The sequence below is a fragment of the Mustela lutreola genome, chromosome 7 (genome assembly GCF_030435805.1).
Source record: "Mustela lutreola isolate mMusLut2 chromosome 7, mMusLut2.pri, whole genome shotgun sequence".
Lineage (NCBI taxonomy): Eukaryota > Metazoa > Chordata > Mammalia > Carnivora > Mustelidae > Mustela > Mustela lutreola.
In genome coordinates this window covers 142,666,831-142,688,557 of record NC_081296.1, presented here as the reverse complement: position 1 = coordinate 142,688,557, position 21,727 = coordinate 142,666,831, and the positions used below count along the sequence as shown (strand labels likewise).

Below are 21,727 nucleotides of genomic sequence, written 5' to 3'. Positions count from 1 at the left end.
AGATGGATAATGATTCCGGTTACATAATAATGCAGATATACCTACAAGCCACTGAATTACATACTTAAAAATGGTTAAAATGGTAAACTTCATGTTAGGTATATTCTACTCACCCCCTCCCACCCCCAAAGCCCTATATTCCCTATTGGTCTTCCTCATGTTATACTCCCTTCCACATGAGCCTTCCTAATAAAGTCACTTGCACAAACCTTTACACAGAACCTAGGTTGGCTAAATGGAATTTAATGACTTACTTCTACCAAAACCTTAACGATCTGACTCCTGGAAGCTTACACTTACTTGGGCAATTCCTGCAATAAATGCATTAAAGCAAGTTGACAGGCGCATTTTTTGAGGTGCAATCATGAAGCAACCTTCCTGTTGGTCATAGCCGAGCAAGACGTACAGGTGCCGCTTGACCGTGTTGAAGGCCTTCGCGCTGCTGATGTCTGACTCAGCGCTGCTTTCATCCTTGGCCATAAACTTCATGAGCACTGTAATCAGCTGGTGGACGGTCTGGTGGTCAATCCCAGCGTCTTCTGGGAGCAGGTCCTTGATGGTGTTGTCATTCTCGGGAGACTGTTGTCCTGTCAGTACAAGAAAGGTCATCAGTGGGTGGCTCCCTTCCAAAGAAGCTCACAAGGAAATCTCACTTATTGATAAAACACCATCCCTTCGGCTTCCACTAAATACTTAGGGAGTCTGTTCTGGACCAACGTGAAGGCAAAATGTGGTCTACTCAGCAAAGCATTAGTTCAGGGGTGAATGTTATTATTTCATCAACAACCAATTAATTTGGGAGTAGTAAGGGAATAGAAATTTTAAAAGGCACTACAAAACAAGGATCTCTTTGGAAGGCAAGAAAAATACCTAAATAAATTTGTACTTAGCGATTTTTAAAATATCTTGGCACAGTTTTATCCTCAATGATAAAGAGAAGTTTCCCTTCCAGCGTTGTCCAATAAGTACATAAAAACAACCACAAAAATAATATCTAACATGCACTGAGCACAAAAGCATCCACTGAGTTCTTGTGCTAAAATTTCTCTCTCAATTTAGGGGTGTCTAGGTGGCTTAGTCAGTTAAGCATCTGCCTTTGGCTCAGGACATGATCCCAGGGTTCTAGGATCAAGCCCCGCATCAGGCTCCCTGCTCAGCAGGGAGTCTGCTTCTCCCTCTCCCACTGCCTGTTGCTCCCCCTGCTTGTGCTCACATATTTTCTCTCTGTGTCAAATAAGTAAATAAAATCCTTAAAATATATACATTATCTCAGTTCAGTTATGTTCATAAATCAGCTGGTGGAAAATAATGCAAAGTTTTCTTTTCCAAATCCTGAAATATTAGCAATGAGTACTCTATGAAAGATATAGTCAAAATTACAAATAGCAAATCATAAGTCCTGCTGTATGTAATGAGAAACATATAAGGGAGGGGACAGACAGAAAGAAAGAAGCATGAGCTCTTAAAAACAGAAAAATACCACATGAAGGTGAGCTGAAAGTTTACATGGACAGAAAAGAATACCTTAGCCCTTGATTTATTCGTAACCTAACAAATAATTGTATCACAGCAGCTCCCTGACTTCGGCTTTCTCTCTGTTATTTGTCAAAGTCAGAAATTATACCCTGTCTCTGTTTGTTTTTCTGCTTCTTCTGATCTGGTTTAGTTTAGGACTCTTGCTGAAGGAAAGGGGAGATCTACTCTTCTCTGTTTATGTTTGGGGAATTATTCCAAATACCCTTCACATCCTAGTCCCTTCTTTGACAGGCGACCTCACACTTTCTAAATGGAAAACAAGATTTTTGCTTGGTGGCTTAGATGACGCACCCAGGGTTCTCATCGCTCACCCTGCAAGGAAAATTTCTGCTAAATGATGACCGGCTCTGCTTACCAACCAAACCGGGTTGGTAAGCCGGTTATATATTTGGTTATAAACCAAACCGGGACCATATCATATCATGCATCATATAATATCATGTAATTATGGCATGAAAGATATGAGAAGGAGATAGGTAGTAATTTATATCCATTAACTCAACCAATTTGGCAAAACCCCAGTCTTCCAGGACACAGCCAAGAGAAGCGGGATAGAAGAAATGCTTCTGGGGACTGTGGAAATTAACCGTCTCCAGGCCAAACAATTTTCTCTGGAGCAGTGGCACAAAGGTAATGCCAAATTCAGAACTTACTAGTTCTGCTATGTGAGGTAACAGGCTTGGTTGTGTAATTCTCCCCAGATGCTCTAATTAATGTCCGACTGTGCAAATGTGACAGGCAGAGGAAGGATCATTATCCATCTCTAGAGCAACAGAGTCAACAAGTCTCAGGGCCTCTCTCTCATTTAGGGGTAAAGTGTCTGAGGAACTTCAATACTACCCTAGAACATTCACATTTTCTGTCTCCTAGTCTCTGTATGAAGAGTAAATGTGGGCAACATACTCTAGGGTAGCTTTCACCCCCAAATCATTCATGTAAAGCCTAAGTGTTCCACATGCATGGATGAGAGCGATCAACAAATTGAAAATACTGTTACTTATGAGGCATGTATCAGCCACCAAGAGAAGAAGCAATTTATGTGGAACACCGTTTCGCCAAGAGGCCTGAAATGTGAAGCATTGCTGTATGTTATAATTTAATTAAATGTTTGGGATAGAAGATCAGGCCAACAGCAATACCTACGTAAATCCTCATAACATAAAATTTTAAAAAGTTTAGAGGACTATTTTCCCAGCATTGAGATATATTCAGTCTTGATTTCTTTCTTCTCCAGAGTATTACTTTACAGCTACAAGGAGTTATTGCTTTGGGCAAGCCTGGGCCAAGAATGTGACAAGTGTGAGAATGCAGGCTCCCTGCAGGGTTCAATGTTACTGCAGCAGCAAGGGATGGCTGTTACAATGTAGCTTCATTCCTCAATGTGTCTCTGCTCGGGGTGGCAAGGTTTAACAGACCTGGCAGCCCTGTCCTGCTCAGCCACGGCCAAGTTCAGACTGGCTAGTTTCCAAAGTCCCCACGTGAAAAATGGAACTAGGGAGCCTTTGGGAAGGAGCTGCCCCTTTATTTTATAGCCCAAGAATCCAGGGGCCTCAATACAGAAGAAGGGAGCTCCAAAAAAAGCCCAGCTAAGTCATTGGCTCCTCATTTAATTCTATCCTGGTTCAGGTCTAGAAAATAAATGATCAGGCTTCATCTTTAAATACTTCAAAATTCTTCTTCCCATTGCAAGTAGATGTTTGTTTAAAAAGTATATAACCTGGGGCGTCTGAATGGCTCAGTTGGTTAAGCATCTGCCTCTTGATTTCGGCTCAGGTCATAACCCCAGTGCCCCGAGACTGACTCCCGCATCAGGCTCTGCACTGCATGTGGAGCCTACTTGAGATTCTCTCTCTCTTCGTTTGCCTGCCTCCCCCACCTCAAAATAACAATAATAATAATAATAATAATAATAATAATAATAATAATAAGATAAAGCATGTAACCTAATTTTTCCCATCAAATCTTAGTTTCCTAATGAGTAAGTACCCTTTCACAAATGCCCTATTTTCATTTGAAATACATTTTCACTGATCTCCAGTGTTTTAGCTTTCAGTTTGCTGCTCCTTCCTTTGTTTTCCCTGAATGGGGAATAATGAGTGAGCCTTAACAAACCATTAAATGTACTGGATAAAAAAAAAAAAAAAAAAAAAAAGAACTAGTTGATGAAACTTTTTGTATAAAGTGAAAAAAATCTTTGTTCCAAAAACTTACTTCTCTAGTTGTGGGCTTTGCAATTCTATGCCTTGTCTATTGTCTTTCTTTAAAACAGCATATGCTTTTCACTGGTATACTCTTCATAAAGGAAATTTTCTTAATCAAATCCCTAAGAAAAATTAGCTTAGAAAAGCTAGAATTTTATTAATAAAAACAATATTACTGTTTTAAGTTATCTACAAAGGGCATGACATTTCCATTTTAAAACTGAATGCCTTTGATATTTCCTCTAAGATGTGACAATTAAAACACTTTTGAATTCTAGTTTTGAATGCTAGGCTATGAAATTCCTCTACATTTTAATCATAGAGATTTAACTTGTTAAAATTTTTTATCATTTCGCTAATGAAAACTGTAAGCAACTTCAGAATCACGAGGCAGAGTGATTCCTCCTCTAACCTTATCATGGGCTGAGTCCATCACAGTCTATCCACAGAGTGGTAACAACTGACTGAAACTCTAAAGGGTCATACAATTTTATTTATTTGATGATTGGAAACCAGGCAGGATCAGGATCTGCTTTTCCAGACTTATGTCTTCTTATTCACCCCCGATGCTCAACATTCTTACCAGCTGGGCTACTCCTAGGTCTCAGAACATAGCCAACACTTGCCCACCTTTGTGTCTTGCTCAGGGTGATACACCTCTCAGCACCCTGACCCCCAGCCAACCTCATCCCGTAAATCCCAGTCCCCAGGACCCATTCTTCCCACCTATGCCCACCCTCCTCTCTCAGCAACTGGATGTGATCTCTAACTTCTGCAAATCCCCAAGGACAAGAGAGGGAGTATGGGAGGGAGGAATGGAGGAAAATTTCCTTTACCATTTCCTAAAATGGGGCAAATTGCAAGGCAGAATTTATTTACTCGTTTGTCAATTTCCCCTAGGAGAAAAAAAAAAAGCTCCTTGAAGGTGAGTGCTATGTCTTAACCCATTTTTATACCCCTCACAGAATATGAGGCAGTGTCTGACATAGACTAGACCCTTATTCTTCAGAAGTGTCTAAGTACACTGAATTCAAATAAATATCTCAGGAAATATTTCTTCTACACAGGAGGAAAAACTGGTAAGGCCCCCAAAGAGCAAGGGAATTGGGAATATTCCTCTGTGTAAGCTGACCTCTGTCTAACCAACAAGAGACAATCAGGTACAGGAAGGAAGCCCCGCTTCCATGAGCTTCCTCTGCATTTATTCCAGAGAACCCAATGATCAAGCAGTATAAATGAGTTTGCTTTACGTGGCTAGTTCTTTTTTTTTTAATAATTTTTTAATTATGTTATGTTAGTCACCATACAGTACATCATTAGTTTTTGACGTAGTGTTCCATGATTCATTGTTTGCATATAACACCCAGTGCTCCACACAATGCATGCCCTCCTTAATACCCACCACCGGGCTCGCTCATCCTCCCACCCCTCTTCTCTGAAACCCTCAGTCTGGTTCCCAGAGTCCATAGTCTCTCATGGTTCATCTCCCCCTCCGACTCCCCCCCCCCCACCATTTTCCCCTTCCAGGTCCTTAATGTCCTCCCTGCTAATCCTTATGCTCCACAAATAACTGAAACCATATGATAATTGTCTTTCTCTGTTTGACTGATTTCACTCAGCATAATCTCCTCCAGTCCCATCCGTGCCGATGCAAATGGTAGGTATTCATCCTTTCTGATGGCTGAGTAATTCTCCACTACGGACTACATCTTTATCCATTTGTCTGTTGAAGGCCATCTCAGCTTCTACCACAGTTTGGCTATTGTGGACATTGCTGCAATGAAAACTGGGGTGCACATGCCTCTTCTTTTCACCACATCTGTATCTTTGGCTTAAATATCCAGTATGTTGCTAATTCTAATTATACCACCTCATTGATCTCCTAGCCCATTAACCCAACATCACAGTAGTAGGTGTGTTGTGTGTGCCCATAGCAAAAGGGCTGTGAAGTTGGGGCCAGTGACTAACTCCACACTGGCCTATGCTCCCCATCCCTGCCTTTGGCTCTTCCTATCTCACATCCGGGCCTTTACATCCTCTCCACCAGACCATCCTTCCTGCCCCCAACTCTCCTCCTGCTGCACCTGATAGGAACCATTCCATGGCACTGGCACACTCACTCGAGAGGAGAGTTTGCCTGTGTTCACACTATATCTCCCTTCCTTGGCTATATATAAGCTGATGGAGAGTATAAAAATTTCTGATGTATCTTTGCACTTTTTATATTTCCTAGTATTGAAGGTGCCCAGTAAATGTTCAACAGAAACTGCTACTTCCCACAACTATTCTTTCCAACAAGGGCATTCCTATTAAAATAACTGTTCTCTTTGAGTTATGGGGTCTTAATGATCAACAGGCATTTTGCAAGTTAGTGAAGGATGGGAGTTGTTAACCATCTCTAGAAAGAAAGAGAAAGCCCAAAGAGAGGTAATTCGGGGTTTTAGGCTGGGACACTAATGGGGGGTCAATGAGATGGGGGAAGAGGGCCATACAAGAAAGTTTTACCAGTGCTCCCTAGCACTGGACACCTTCTCTTGATACAAATTCAGACCAAGAGACCTCGAGATTTCTCAGCAAGCTGGAGTAGAATTGAGGGTATCCATGTTTCTTTAGGGATTAGGACATTTCTAGATCCATCTGTGCGTCTTAAATAGGAAGGTCTCTTGGTGTGGATGTCCATGACCTGAAGGCACACTGTAGCAGACATGAATGCCCAGGTTAGCTTTATAACCAGACTGGTGTCTTTATGTGCCACGGGGCAGGAACCCCCTAAGACCAATGCATCAATAGGTAGGTAGAGTGGAAAGAAAGCAAATCAAGTCTCCTGTCCCCAACTAGTTAGTTATAAGTGATCTTGAGCAAATTATCTAAGCAAAATTAATTAATCCCTGAGGACCTTGGTTTTCCTGTCCATATGTAAAGCAAAAACAAAAACAAAAACAAAAAAAACACACTAATACTTCACATATATCGGGAGTCATTGTGAAATCAAAATTATATTATTTGTATTAAAAACACTTTAATAAATAGAGAGGTACTATACATATATGAAGTGTTATTCTTATTATTATATACCTACCATTGTTTAATTATTCATTCCAGGGCATGAGGAACATGATATAATTAAGTTCCCCGTGACCATATAGGGTAATACCAGTTTTTCAATGTTGTGCTATGAAAACCTATCAAAACTACTATATTATATTCAATTAATATTCAACAGATATTCTGAATCACCAAATATAATTCCTAGTTTTCACAGAATCAGTGAAAAGTTGCCTTATAAATAATTATAATTTTACCAACTTCAGATTAGCTGGTGAAATTGTGTACTTCATCAATTAGGATTAAATAAAAGTCTGAGCACTTATTGGCATTCACCACAAATGCCTTGTATGAGAGATCAAAAAGCCTGGGCTTGAGGCCCAAATCTGTCACCAACAAGCTTGTGAAAGAGGCTCCTTTCTGGAAACGTCAGTTTCCTCTTCTATAAAATGAAACATTAACATATCTCTAATATTCCAGTTGTAATTTCTTATGGGTTTCATTCACATGAGCTAAGGTCTTTGATCTGACTCACAGAAGTCATAAAGAAATGCAGCTCTCCCATAGCCTTGTGGAATATACCTTCTCCACAAGTGTATTTCTGGTGCAACATTTGCTGTAGGTAATATGTAAAAGCTAAGATCAGAAAGCCAGCCTTCTGAATCCCATGCCAAGAAAACTCAGCCTAAACAGCAATTCAAGTGAACTCTTGCTGCATAATTATAGGACAGAGGTTTTGTTTCAGGCCTGATCAATAAGAGGTCTTGCACAGAGAAGCTCTTGTACCAAACGAAAGGATGTTCAGTAAGTAGCAAGTCCTTCAGCTTCCATGTAATTACTCTCTTAAACCATCCTGTACAATTTTAGGATGGCTCAGTGGGTTAAGCCGCTGCCTTCGGCTCAGGTCATGATCTCAGAGTCCTGAGATCGAGTCCCACATCGGGCTCCCTGCTCAGCGGGGAGCCTGCTTCCCTCTCTCTCTCTCTCTGCCTGCCTCTCCATCTACTTGTGATTTCTCTCTGTCAAATAAATAAATAAAATCTTAAAAAAAAATAAAAATAAAAATAAATTTACTGTCTAGTAAATAATAATGCAAAAATGAGAAACTAGTCTGAAAGGACCTTATAAAGTAAGCCAGCTACTTCCAAATCTACACAAGTTTTTATTATGCTGTGTTGTGTAAATTATCTTTCCAGAAGCTTTAACATTATATTTAATATACACAATGCCCACAGTCAGCCCCATTTCCATCTGGTCCCTTTTGGTAAGACAAGTAGAAGCCTAAAGCCTTTTTTTTTTTTTTAAACTTCAGGAAACATATGTATCCATTTTCCCAAAGAGATGTGAGAAGACTCTTTTAGATTGTGAAAATGGTAAATGAGAATAAGTAAAGACTTTAATTGAATAATTAATTCAAATAAGCCTTAGGACAAAAAGAAAAGATGGGGTAAAATAAAGATAATTTATGAAACTGCTTAAGATCATCTCAAAAAGACCTCACTGAAGGGGACCTAGAGGGACTTCACATTGTCGCGGAGCTCAGGCTCAGAAGTTCGCACTTTTACTCTCCTTCTAATCCCAGTACAGCTGAGGCCTGAGTGACGCAGAAAACAAGGCAGACGGACTCGGCCAAAGGCTTGCTAATCCTTCTGTCTCAACAATTTTAGAAGAGAAAACCCACTCTGGCCAACACCTGCTGCTGGCATCCATAATCTTTGGGGCCTTCTCTTCCCCCCACCCCCACCCCCAGCTACTGCTCTTTCTGGCGTCATGCTTGTAACACTTAGTGTACGTGATTTGAAAACCTCCTTACTTGAAATTCTCCTTCTGAGGCCACTCTTAAAACTATTCTTAGATGAAAAACCAAATGTTCTATAGCATGATACACAGGTGGCAGTTACCAAGTTTGCTGTCGACAAATAAGCACCTATTCAGGTGCTCGCTTCGGCAGCACATATACTAAAATTGGAACAATAAGCACCTATTCAGAACCCTACGCAATCTTCCCAATACACTGTGCCACCATTTGTGGAGCTAACGTTCGGTCTGTGACAGCCTTGGCTGAGCCCCTTCAACCCTTAGGATCCTTCATGATAAACTATAATCTCTCATGGGACACGGAACGGTAGTTACACTGTAGCGAGTCGAATATGACCCTTTGGTCTCCAAACAATCGAAATCCTCCTTTCTCTGAGACACAGAAATGCAGGTAGAGTTGCAAAGAATCAAGAATGGCTACGGGGATGAGTGAATGATGGTGGCTCAAATGTATAACCTCTGAAAATGTCAATGAAATGTTATGTTTTTCCTAGAGCGGATATATATGAACATAATATTTCTATGTGTAAAGACACATACAAATAGAAGTACTATGTATAGGTCTGGTCGTATTGGCTCTCTGGGGAAAAGTGCATATTCGAGTAACATGATAGCTCTTACTGGACCACAAGTTAATGGGATCCAAGGTCATCTGCCCCTAGTAAGATAGAAAGAATTGCTAGGTCAGGGGCTCAAATGCCTGAGCATCTGGGGTAGGACCCTTCAAGTTTGCAAGTCCTAAATCTAGCACTCTGGCCCATTTAGAGACACTGTATCCTTCACCTTGACCACCTGGGATAGACACTTGCACACGGCCCTTGCACGTCAGAAGTACCCACCTGGTGTGTGTTCGCGTGTCCCACCGAGAGCCGGAGCAGACTGCTCATGCCTGGTCAACCTCATGGCTTAAAAATCAACAACAACTCTATTGAAATAAGCATTAAAAACAACTTGAGCCTAGAAAACACACTCAGTGCTAACTCACTGGATAGGAGGGGCAGGTTTAAGTTTCGTTTTCCTACTTGTCATTAACATCGCAGAAAAGATGTTTGCGTCACAAAAGCTTTGTGGTTTTATGTGACTTTCCAGAACATTCTTTCATGTTATTTCCATTCTTAATCTTCAAAATTGTCATGTGAATCAAGTAGCGAGAAAGGACAATAAGTAACCCTGATATCCCCAAGTGGCTGGTTAAGTTATAAAAGAGCTGGGAAATTCATAGAAATTGTAATTTATTTCATCTAGGTATTGGTTTCTAGGATCTGATTCGGTCTCCTCTGGGGCCTAGAATTCCTGCGGGTTATTCTTAAATGACCACTTGCTAGAATTTTTGTTCCCTGAAAAACTGAGTTACTGATCACTTAAAGGGCTTTCATTGACTTCTCCCAAAGTTCACAATACCACATTTTCATAGCTTGTCTAAAATAGAGATAAAATGCAATAAAAAAAATCAAATCATATTTGTGATTAAAAATGATTATGTTATACGAGGCTGTCTTCCAATAAATGCCAATGGAAAAAGCAAACCTTTCCACTTCCGACAGGACAAGAGGTATGTTTTAGAGTGTTATGTGATGAATTTCACAGCAGTTATTTAAAAATAAAATCACTTGACAAATTTCACAAGTACCATATTTAAATATACTCATTCACTAACATGGTGATTTAGTTATGAAATTTTAATTATTTGCCATTCATGAGCCTTTGCTGATCATTAGGGTTCATTTAGTCATTTGGTAATTAAGGGAAAATTGTGCTCTCTTTCAAAGTGCCATATAAAGAAAGACCTTTACAAAACAAGCATACAGGGTCTTTTTTTTTTTTTAATTGGCAACGAAGCTTATTTTTATTTATAAATAATCTGGTGAAGCTGCACAGAAATTCAACTTCTCCTCAACCTGGTGTTTTCTTTTCAAAAGCAACCATTATTTTATATGGTTCTTGTGGGAGCTTGTTCAGCTGTCTCCATCATACGTGAAAAGCAAATGCATTCCACACTTCCACCCTGTCACCTCAGCTGCCATGGGGTCTGGCCTGTCCTGCTCTTTTCCAGGAAGCTCTCAGGTTCCAGGACTGGTGGTATCCCCCTTCCTGTCCTAGGACTCAGGAGCAGAGAGGCTGCATCTACGTTTCTGGCCAGGCATGAGTGGATTTGCTGCCTTCTACTGCTGGACCAGGGCTTTGCTTCACCCACACACTGGACAAAGCCCCCCACCAGGGCACTGACATTCTTGGGGTGACCCTCTAGGGAATCTGAAGCCCTAACCTAGTGAAGGAGCTCTGTTGACTAAATAAGTTACTCTATGAACATTCAACAGGACAAGTCAGCCTCAGAAAGACATTAAACAGATTTAAAGGAAGGAGGGAAGAAGATACTCAACGAATTTTGGAGGTTAAGGTCTCGGGGAGGGAGAGTGCCCTCTTGGATTCCACAGGCCCCTTCACGCTGTCTCTCAGAGAACGCACACTCTTCTGGCGGTTCCTCGCAAAACGAGCCCTCTTGATCTTCCACAATGCTGCGTCACTGAGGTTAGCAACATTGGTCCTTACAGCCGTGATAGCTTTGCAAAAAGAATCAGACGTTATTTTCTTTAACGGACACAACGAGCTTGAAATAACCCAGCTGTGTATATTTTCAGGATTAAAGTACGTCTTTCGTGGACACATGAATCATTCGTGGTGAGTCATAGAAAAAAATCATCACTACTGTCTATCACGACTATTGCCTGTGAGTCTTCTTACTTAGACCATAAGATTACATTGTCTAAAGTTTTTATCATCACTGGAGACACAGTTGACTGACCCACTTTTCCCATCTATTTAGAACTGTAGGTAACTAACAAGCATGCAAGGGTGAATTTGTGAGATGCGAATGTATCTCACAAAATTGCTCACAAACACTGTGAACATGACTACTGAATCATATTTAAGGAACACACAGTCATAATGGGTCACCATAGGTCCTCAAAGAAATGCAAAGGGTTTTGCTTTTGGAATGCCAGAAACCAGTTGATCTACAGATTACTACAGCGTTACTCAATAAATATTTAATAAACTGAGTTCATGAAGTAAGAGCGTCCTCCATAATGGGAAATTAGGCTACATGCAGAGTATGGTCTGCTTATCTAGCAGATGTAAGAATAGGAACTATGGCTGTTTAAAGCAAGTTCTTTGTTTTGCTTACTTGTAGGAAAAGGAAATTCTTTGTTACAATCCAAATGTAGCTGGGCTTCCAAAGAAAGGGTCTCAAATCTGTTGACAAAGAACTCCCAGCTCAAGGCAGGAATATCTTGCTTAAGAAAATGCAGGAGTAAAAGTTTGCTCAGTATTGTGGGTCTGTCTTTAACCACAGTATCAAACTGGAAATCAAGACAGAGACACAGACCCTGGGGCAGAGAGGGGGAAGAAAGTTTAAGTCAGACATAAACATCTAAGTTCCTTCAAAGCAAATACATTAAGCAAAGTCAGTGAAACAAGACAAAACCTCCTTGCTCCATACGTATAATGTGGAATGATCTGATTGAAATTTTCCTTGATTGCAAGTTTGGTAGAAATAAAATGCAGAAGAGGAATTTCTCCCAATTGTAGAATACCTCTTAAATTCTAGTTCAGAAATCTACACTAAATGTAGGTTATTGGTTTTCAGATGCATTCATTAATAACCATTTAATCCAAATGCTCTCAAACCAATGTTTCTTTTTTCAATGTCTGTAGTTTCTATTAAAAGAAGCATACTTCCAAAGCTACATTTGAGAATACACAATACAAGTTTCTAATTTCCTTTCAATGCTAAATGCCATGGTTCTAAAAGAAAGTAAACTCATTTTGTCTTCTTGGAATGTGAGTGGTACACAGAATCTTAAAAAATCAAGTAGGACTAAACTGACCATCCGTTTCTCCAGTGTATGACTCTGCTTACCATTCCCCCTTTCCTAACTGAATGAAACCTAAAAACCGTAATTCATCCAAGCATTCTATTAATTCGTTCAACTCTCAACTACTGAGTGCCTCATATGTTCCAGGCGCTGGGCTGGAAGACTACCTAGTCTTTAAGACCAACGGAGTATCCAGAAGACAACTGGGAATTTTTATAAGGGAGGCTGTGGGTCCACAGTCAGCCGAACCACCGAATTGCCCAGATCCTTTCTTCTTGGTCTCTTTTAGGGGAAGCAGGGTATAGACACAGTTACAGTCAAGAATGTGGACTATATTATGACTCACAACCTGAGTCTGTTCTGCCACATACTAAGCACGTGACCCTGAAAAAGCGACCTACTCTACCCCTTCCAACCCTCGGCTTCTCTATCTGTAAAATGGGAACCCACAAGGTTATTGTGGGGATTAAATAAGACAATGGAGATCAGACACTTAACCCACTGTCCTGGAAAGACAGTATCTGTTTGACAAATTTTAGCTTTTGCCATTATTATTAGTTTTCATTATAACAACACTGTAATAAGTCGGGAGCCAATGTGGGAAATCAGGAGATCAGGACTTCAGAGGTTCTAGTCTCGGTTCTTCCACTAACTGGCTCTGTGTCCTTTGACGAGTCACGTTACCTCTCTGAGACCTGGTTTCTTCAATTATAAAATTAAGGTGACAAATAAAATAAATAAGGAGCTCTCTCCAGGTCTCATATTTCATGTTGTTTTGACTTTCATTTTAGTTGGTGTATTTGCCTTCTCAGATCTTGCTTTGCTTTATATTATAATTCGTCACAGAGATGATTTCTCTTAGTGTCTAGTCTCTAATGACAAGAGCTCCCAGCCCAGGGACCAGCTACATAGTACAAGATTAACCAGCTGAGTTCACAAATCTGCTACAAAAAATAACATTATACAATTCCTGTCTCTGTCAAAAGTGTTTTCACCATACAGACAAAGATTAAAAAGAAAGTAGTAAGAGATAAGAACAAGGGGTCTTTAGTAAGGTGTGTTTCTGGGATTTTTTTTCCCATTAGAAACTCCCCCATTCTTGCGGTCCTCATCATCAGCTCTGTATGTGCTCAGGAGAGCACCGTCCACAGAGCACACAACACACATCCAAGGGACGTCACCTGCAATGCTGGCCTCTTTATGGTGTCAAGCAGGAGACCGGCCCTGGTAGCCACCGCTGGGTTGACATCCTCCACAGCTGTGAGAAAGCAGCAGAAGGCATGTGCCAGGGAGTACTTCAGCAGGTGGTTTTTGGTCACTGAGTGAATATCCAAAAATCTACAAATTACAGCCACTTTTTCCACTGCAGTGTAAAAGGAGAGGACAAAAAAACAAAAAACCGGACACTTACTTAGACAAGAATGGGACCCACAAAGAAAAAGTCAACTCTGGGTCCCCCACACCCTGCTTTGAGAAACCAAAAGGAAATTCTTTTTTGTTTTTTTTTAAGATTTTTTTTTTATTTGTTCATTTCACAGAGAGAGATCACAAGTAATTAGAGAGGCAGGCAGAGAGAGAGAGGGAAGTGGGCTCTCCACTAAGCAGAGAGCCCGATGCGGGACTCAATCCCAGGAACCTGAGATCATGACCTGAAACAAAGGCAGAAACTTAACCCACTGAGCCACCCGGGTGCCCCCCAAAAGGAAATTCTGATGCCGCCTTCTTGAATGTCCCATTTTATCTGTGTGACAGAGACCGTTTCTACCTAGTACTGTACTTTTCTGCTGGGCAGCCTTGATTTAACTGTGGGTTGTCTTTTTTTGTTGTTTTTAATGGTCTTCCTCATTGTTTAATTCAAACTATACTTCAAAATACTCAAAATGCCTCCATGCTCATTTCTTTGTCCATTCCAGGCCCTTCTGCAGACCATACAGGGAAACAGGAGGTGCCAGACCTCGCTTTAGATTCTGGACCGCCTAATACCCTGAGGAACCGTATGCTCCTGGCACCTTGATCTTGGACTTCCCAGCATCCAGAACTGTGAGAAAATAAATGTCTGTTGTTTAAGTGCCCCCAGACAGTGGTATTAGCGAATGTGTCATAGTTAACCCACCTAATGGAACTTCCGTTCCTTGGTCACATTTTGGAGACACTGAAACACAGAGAACCATTCTGAACACCACAGCATTGCAGGCCCTCCTTGCTGCTCCCAAGGATGGGAGTCCTAGCAGACTGGGGTGACAATGAAGGCAGCCAATGCGAGGCTAAGAGAACATGCCCAGGTTCCTTCCTTACCATATTCCTTTGAGAACTTGCCATTCTCAGCACCAGGAAATCATACCCATCACTGCCCCAGACTTGATCCTGATGCTTCAGCAGAAAGGGTCTAACAGCAGAGATTCTCAAACATCACTGAATTACCTGGAAACCTTGTTAAAAATGTATATTCCTGGCCTTACCCCATAAGATTCTAATTCAGTAGGTCTAGGAGTGGGGCCCAACCACCTGTGTGTTTAAGGAACACTCCCAGTTACTTTGATACAAGTAACTTATTGCATTATGTCATATTATATATTATATTGACTACATAATATCAGGTATCATGTTAACTGTATAATTTATCATTCAAGCCAGGATCCATTTGAGAGTAAACAAGCATACAATTAATAACTACACCTGGACAACAGGCATAAACTAGGACTATCCTAGGAAGACCTGAACAGGGCCATCCTACCTAAGGACCACTCTGCAAAATACTATTATAAAGCAAAATACTATTAGAAAGCAAGTTCAGTTAAGTAGAATCACCAAAGAACACTATCAAGGAAGGCAGTACTCTTTAAAAAGAAAGGAGAAGGGACACCTGGGTGGCTCAGTCAGTTGAGCATCCAACTCTTAATTTTGGCTCAGGTCATGATCTCAAGCCCTGCATCAGGCTCTGCAATCAGTGCAGAGTCTGTTTGAGATTCTCTCTCCCTCCCCGTGTCTCCCCACTTGTGTGCATGCTCTCCCTCTCTCCCTCTAAATAAATAAATAAGTAAATAATAAAATTTTTAAAAGAAATATAGAAAGAAAGGAGGGTCAACAAGAGACATCGTGACTTGACATCTGGTTTACCGTGTGACCCCCCCCCCCAGAGAATTTTTAAGCTAATACAGAGGTACCTGCTTCAAACCTCATCTTCCAGTCTTTGCTGTTGAAATTGCCATTTATGATTGTCCAGAAGATGTCAGCACCATGAGGAAGTGACAAAGCATGGAGAAGCAGAGGAACTGCCAAAGAAGATAGCTGGGAGAACTCAGATTTGACGACTCTCCACAGGCTGAGGAAGCAAGAAGCAAAGTGGTTACTGTTATGATAACCTTTCTAGAAAGCAAACACAATCATCTCAGTTTATGGGATCTGTCGTTAACAGGCAGCTGGTAGGGATGCTTTCTGACACTCATCCACAAGACTATAAACCTCTGATAAACCTTTCCAAGATCTGTTCTGTTCATTTTCTTAAAGAAATTGCTTTTATGTAACAACACAGAAAAACACTACTTAATACTATAGTTTAATATAAAAAATAAAAATTATATATTAGAAATTCAAGTATATAAATGAGCAATGACTTAAAAATATACAAAATTGATATTAGTTCTGTTAAGATTATATGGTAAAAAGTGATTTTTTAAAAGATTTTATTTATTTATTTGAGGGAGAATGAGTGAGAGAAAGCATGAGAAAGGAGAAGGTCAGAGGGAGAAGCAGACTCCCCAAGGAGCTGGGAGCCTGATGTGGGACTCAATCCTGGAAGTCCGGGATCATGACCTGAGCCGAAGGCAGTTGCTCAACCAACTGAGCCACACAGGTGCCCCTAAAAGTGATTTTTAAAAAATTTTTCTTATAGTGAATATCTGGAGAGATTTATTGTGTTTGCCTGCCCAGCAGCCTCTCCTCTTTTTCTAGCAAAGAACAACTCTATTTCTATCTCCACTAACTGGCAGGGCTGTCAGTCAAGGTCCTTCCCTTCCTTATCATAAGAGAGAACACAAAACTGGGTTGATCAAGGTAGTTGAAGGAAACAAACTATATGTAGCACTGCTAGAAAACCATCCCAGTGACAAAAAAGCCTGGATTTCACCAGTTCCCTAGGGCTTTCCCAATTCTCTAGGGCAGCCTTCTTTGAAATCAGGAAGGTAGTGTCCTTCCCCAGATCCCTTGATTTTTCATCATGGCTTTTGTGTCAGGGTAGTACTTTGAAGAAAAAATTGGGTTATGTAGCTCAAAGGCTGAGCCAGAAATCGCACAGCACCAGCAATTCATGGGGCCTGGGGAAATGTCCTGTAGAGGCTGCCTTTATTTACTTGTTTGTTTGTTTGTTTGTTTGGCGGGGGCAGGGCAGAGGGACAGAAAGAGAGAAAGAGAGAATCTCAAGCAGGCTCCATGCTCAATGAGCTGCCCAGGTCTTGATCTCAAGACCCTGATAAGATCATGACCTGAGCTGAAATCAAGAGTCAGACACTTGAAAGAAGTTCCTGTGCCTGATGTTGAAGAGGTTACTGCTTATGTTCTCCTCTAGGATTTTGATAGATTCCTGCCTCACGTTGAAGTCTTTTATCCATTTTGTTTATGTATAATGAAGGAGAAGGAAACAAAAGTGAGAATGAACTTTTGGGACTTCATCAAGATCAGAAGCTTCTGCACAGCAAAGGAAACAGTCAACAAAACTGGGAGACAACCCACGGAATGGGAAAAGATATTCGCAAATGATACTACAGACAAAGGGCTGATATGATATCCAAGATCATAAAAAACTCCTCAAACTCAACACACACAAAACAGATAATCACGTCAAACAATGGGCAGAAGACATGAACAGATACCTCTTCAAAGAAGACATACAAATGGCTAACAGACACATGAAAAAATGTTCATCATCATTAGCCATCAGGGAGATTCAAATCAAAACCACACTTGAGATATCACCTTACACCAGTTAGAATGGCCAAAATTAACAAGACAGTAAGCAACAACTCTTGGAGAAGATATGGAGAAAGGGGAATCCTCGTACACTGTTGGGGGAATGCAAGTTGGTGCAGCCACTTTGGGAAACTGTGCGGGGATTCCTTAAGAAATTAAAAATAGAACTACCTTATGGCCTGGCAATTGCACTACTGGCTATTTAACCCAAAGATACAGATGTAGTGAAAAAGGCCATCTGTACCCCAATGTTCATAGCAGCAAAAGCCACAGTTGCCAAACTGTAAAAAGAACCAAGATGCCCTTCAATGGATGGGTGGATAAAGAAGATATGGTCCATATACACAATGGAGTATTATGCCTCCATCAGGAAGGATGAATACCCAACTTTTGTATCAACATGGACAGGACTGGAAGAGATTATGCTGAGTGAAATAAGTCAAGCAAAGAGAGTCAATTATCATATGGTTTCACTTACTTGTGGAGCATAAAGAATAACACAGAGGACATTAGGAGATGGAGAGGAGAAGGGAGTTGGGGGAAATCGGAGGGAGAGACAAACCATGAGAGACTGTGGACTCTGAGAAACAAACTGAGGGTTTGGGAGGGAAGGGAGGTGGAGAGTTGGATGAGCCTGGTGGTGGGTATCATGGAGGGCACGTATTGCATGAAGCACTGGGTATGGTGCATAAACAATGAATTTTGGAACACTGAGGAAAAAAAACCAATTTTTTAAAAAATTTTTAAAAATTAAAAAAAAAGAGTAAAAATATATGTATATAAAAAATATATGTTTATAAAAAATAAAAAAAAAAAAAAAAAAAAAAAAAAAAAAAAAAAAGAGTCAGACGCTTAATGAACTGAGCCACCCTGGCACCCTCGATAGAGGCTATTTTAACAACAAAAGTTGGCCTACTTAGTAGTCCCACTCCAGAGAATGAAGAGAGCTTCTGCCTAACTCCCAATCCTACTCCTTCATGGCTTTTGCCTGGACTTGTTCATCTATCTGTAGATCAGTCCTACTCTTCCCCACATCCAAGTCAGCCGGGCCTACCCTTCTACCGGCTCCTCCCATTCCACCTGTAGAACTCCCATTTTATCATGAGGAAACTTTTGCAGACTCTCCACTTTTTCCATTCTATGTTCTGTACTGGGTTGAACAGTGTCCCCACCCAAGATACTCCTAATCCTGACTAAGACTTCTTTTCCCTCTTTTTCATATTCTTCTTCCAAACATCAATCCTCTTCTGATTTCATATGCCTCCCATCTTAGACTGGATCTCAGAGGCAACCATGTCCTCCTGCAAAATTCCTCGTCCCCACTTCCACCATAATCAAATCACAAATTCCTACTCCTGAATAAACCTACATTGCCCCCCTTTTCTCATCCACTCCCAGGCCCCAGCACTAACTTGGTCCTACTAATCCCTACTAATTTCTACCACAAGCTGGTGCTAGCTAAGCTCAGCTTGACACGGCAGCAGGCCAGTCTTAGATTACTTCTTGTTGACACCCTACTGAGTTCCTCCATGAGCGATTCCATACATTTTTCCATGTTCCTTGAGCTCCGAACATAATCTCTATTCTCTTCCCTCTCAAGAAAAGACATCAGGACACACTACTCTTAAGGTTCAGTAATGAGCTTCTCTTGACACTTTCTCTTTTCCTTAAAATATATCTCCTTTCAAAGAAAAGAACCTCCCTCCTCTCTTCCGCCCACCCTTCATTCTTGATCATATATTCTTGTCTTCCAGGACCTCACTCTACCAGCTACTCCCTTTCCTCTGATCCCTTTCACTGACCATAAATATTTTCAGATCTTTATCCTAAAAATCCTTGACATCCTCTCAATGCCCATCCAAATGGACATTGAAACCAAGTATCTTGGTTTATCCAAGATCCTGGTCTACATTATACTAGTTGTTTGAGGCTATTATGAAGAGCACTCCTTCTTCACTCTCAAAAGTAAATAATGTGAAGAATAAATTGTGTGGTCACCTTCTGTATAAATAACATTCACCCCCTTCCAAACTAGACTGCAAATTCCCAAAGTACCTAGGATGATAATCTATATATATCAAGCCCCCAGTGATATCTGTTGAATGAATGGATAAACAAAGGGAAAAAATTTGTGAAAAGACAGAGTCTCAAGTCAGTTTTGTCACCAAGTTAACCAAGCCAACCTCTTCTTTCTTCTTACCACCTCATTCTCTTACATTTAAATGAGGATACTATTTTTCTGACTTACCTTCAGGAAGACTCTAATAGTTACTTTGAGTTATTTTCTTCCTAAGCAGAAAACATTATCTGAATCCAGGACAATATTTTATTATTTTTCTCAAAATGCTTCTGCAGTCTCTAAAAATACTATATCAGACAATATGTGGAGAGGTTTTTGGTGTCTATTGGAAGTTCTACTTCAAGTAAGAAATCAAATAAGTCTTTGGTATTAATATTATACTACATGATACAACATAAATAGTGATTTAGTAATGTTGACATTTTTCTAAGGGACACTATACCGTTAAGATGTCCAACAACTGATAAAACAAATAATCCTTATTTTGCCATCTCTATTTCCACAGTGTCTAGCAAAACAAATTACTATTCTTCATGTTGACATACTTAAATGTTAGACTTGGCAAAAGAAATGAAAGTTATTCCCATAGGCAGCTTGTCCTGGCTAATAGGAGTGGCCCAAATGAGTTGGTAAGTCTTGTCCTGACATTGATTTTCACAACTAAAGCCTAAAATATAAACAACAACAACAAAAACCTGCTAGGATGACATACCTTGAAATCAACATATGATCCTGAATGTAGGCTAAAAATTGAGGATGGTCTTTTCTAGCAATGTATAAACACTCTCCATGTAGACAGAGAATCTTCAGGCAATTGAGCATATTAAAAAGGATGTCTGGCTCTTCAAACTTCGCCATTTCCTACACGAAGAAACACATGGTTACTATTGAGTTATCTAAAAGAGCGTCAAAATACGTCAAAAATATGTCAAAAAAATACCTGGAAAATGGTGTATATTAGCCTCAAAGTTACAGGAAGCTGTTGGTAGCAAAACTTTCTCTCAGTGTCATTCTTTATTGCTGGAAAGAAATAATTACACGAGGGTTAGCCTAGTTTTTCCTTTACCCCACCACTCATGACCTGATCAAGACCATAAAACCAAAAGGACTGAAAATAAAGACACGATATGTTAAAAGGCATTTTGTGGGATGCCTGGGTGGCTCAGTTGGTTAAGCAGCTGCCTTCGGCTCGGGTCATGATCCCAGGGTCCTGGGATCGAGTCCCACATCGGGCTCCTTGCTCGGCAGGGATCCTGCTTCTCCCTCTGCCTCTGCCTGCCTCTTTGTCTGCCTGTGCTCACGCTCTCTCTCCCTCTGTCTCTGGCAAATAAATAAATAAAGTCTTTTAAAAAAATAAATAAATAAAAGGCATTTTGTGCAATATTTTTATTTGCTTCTCCAAGGTGGCATATACCCCTTCTGTGATGCCAGTGCAGGAAACCTTCTAGATTCAGGGCTCTCAGCTTCCATGTAGCCCACCATATATATTCAGATGTCCTTGGCTCCCTAAAGCAACCCCAGCCTGGTCCTGTGCTCCTGTGGGCAGGGAGTTCTGTTGCCACTGAAGGGGCCTGGCCTTTGGCTAGGTACACCTTTCTTATTGAAAGGGAGATAAGAACGTCTTAAGGAGATGTTCAAGTTGTATTAGCACCTAAGGAAGAATTTATCCCATGGAACCATGTCAAAGGGACTGTCTGAAAGAAGCTAGGCATATTCAAATCAGAACAACTACTCATGGTTTTAATCTTCTTGTGAGTCTCTCTAATACCTTTGCCCCTGCAGGTAGGATGGCAATATATAGTACCTGAGACGTGCTGGGGAAAAGAATTCACAAGTTAACCAGATGCAGACACTAGTGTAAAACATTTTCAAATCACCGTTCTAAGTTTTGGCAATCCCTGGAACCAGAGACAATGGGAGTCGAGCTCTCTTGGAGTATATACTAATCAGCTCTCTTGGAGTATATACTAAAAGTTCTGCTTTCACGTATTTTAAATACTTGTTACCGACCCTTGAGTCTATTTTTTTCTAGAAAGTGTGAGAGTTTTAAAAGTATTTTTAGTGGAGGATATATCTAAAAGCTATAAGAAATGGGCACCAGGCCACAAAAGCAGAAACAGGAAACAGTCTGAAAGGAAGGAGGAATCACAGAACACATGTTGATCGAACATGTTTGCTCTGACAGAGGAGCTCAAGACCACGGCCTG

At 40.6% G+C, this 21,727-nt stretch overlaps 1 protein-coding gene across 9 annotated transcripts in view; it reads right to left on the bottom strand.

The window, feature by feature from the left end:
• The window catches only part of UNC79 (unc-79 homolog, NALCN channel complex subunit), a 240,367-nt gene that overhangs the window by 88,161 nt on the left and 130,479 nt on the right, over positions 1-21,727 (bottom strand). For 6 of the 9 annotated variants that reach the window (XM_059182968.1, XM_059182961.1, XM_059182963.1 and 3 more), the window contains exons 21-28: positions 20,461-20,540; positions 20,233-20,381; positions 15,640-15,797; positions 13,657-13,838; positions 11,785-11,986; positions 10,982-11,161; positions 9,440-9,505; positions 301-587 (exon numbers count right to left, since the gene is read on the bottom strand). In XM_059182968.1, the coding sequence (XP_059038951.1) occupies positions 301-587; positions 9,440-9,505; positions 10,982-11,161; positions 11,785-11,986; positions 13,657-13,838; positions 15,640-15,797; positions 20,233-20,381; positions 20,461-20,540 (1,304 nt within the window). The remainder of the gene's footprint in view (positions 1-300; positions 588-9,439; positions 9,506-10,981; positions 11,162-11,784; positions 11,987-13,656; positions 13,839-15,639; positions 15,798-20,232; positions 20,382-20,460; positions 20,541-21,727) is intronic. The other 3 variants (XM_059182962.1, XM_059182969.1, XM_059182970.1) reach the window with 1 other exon arrangement.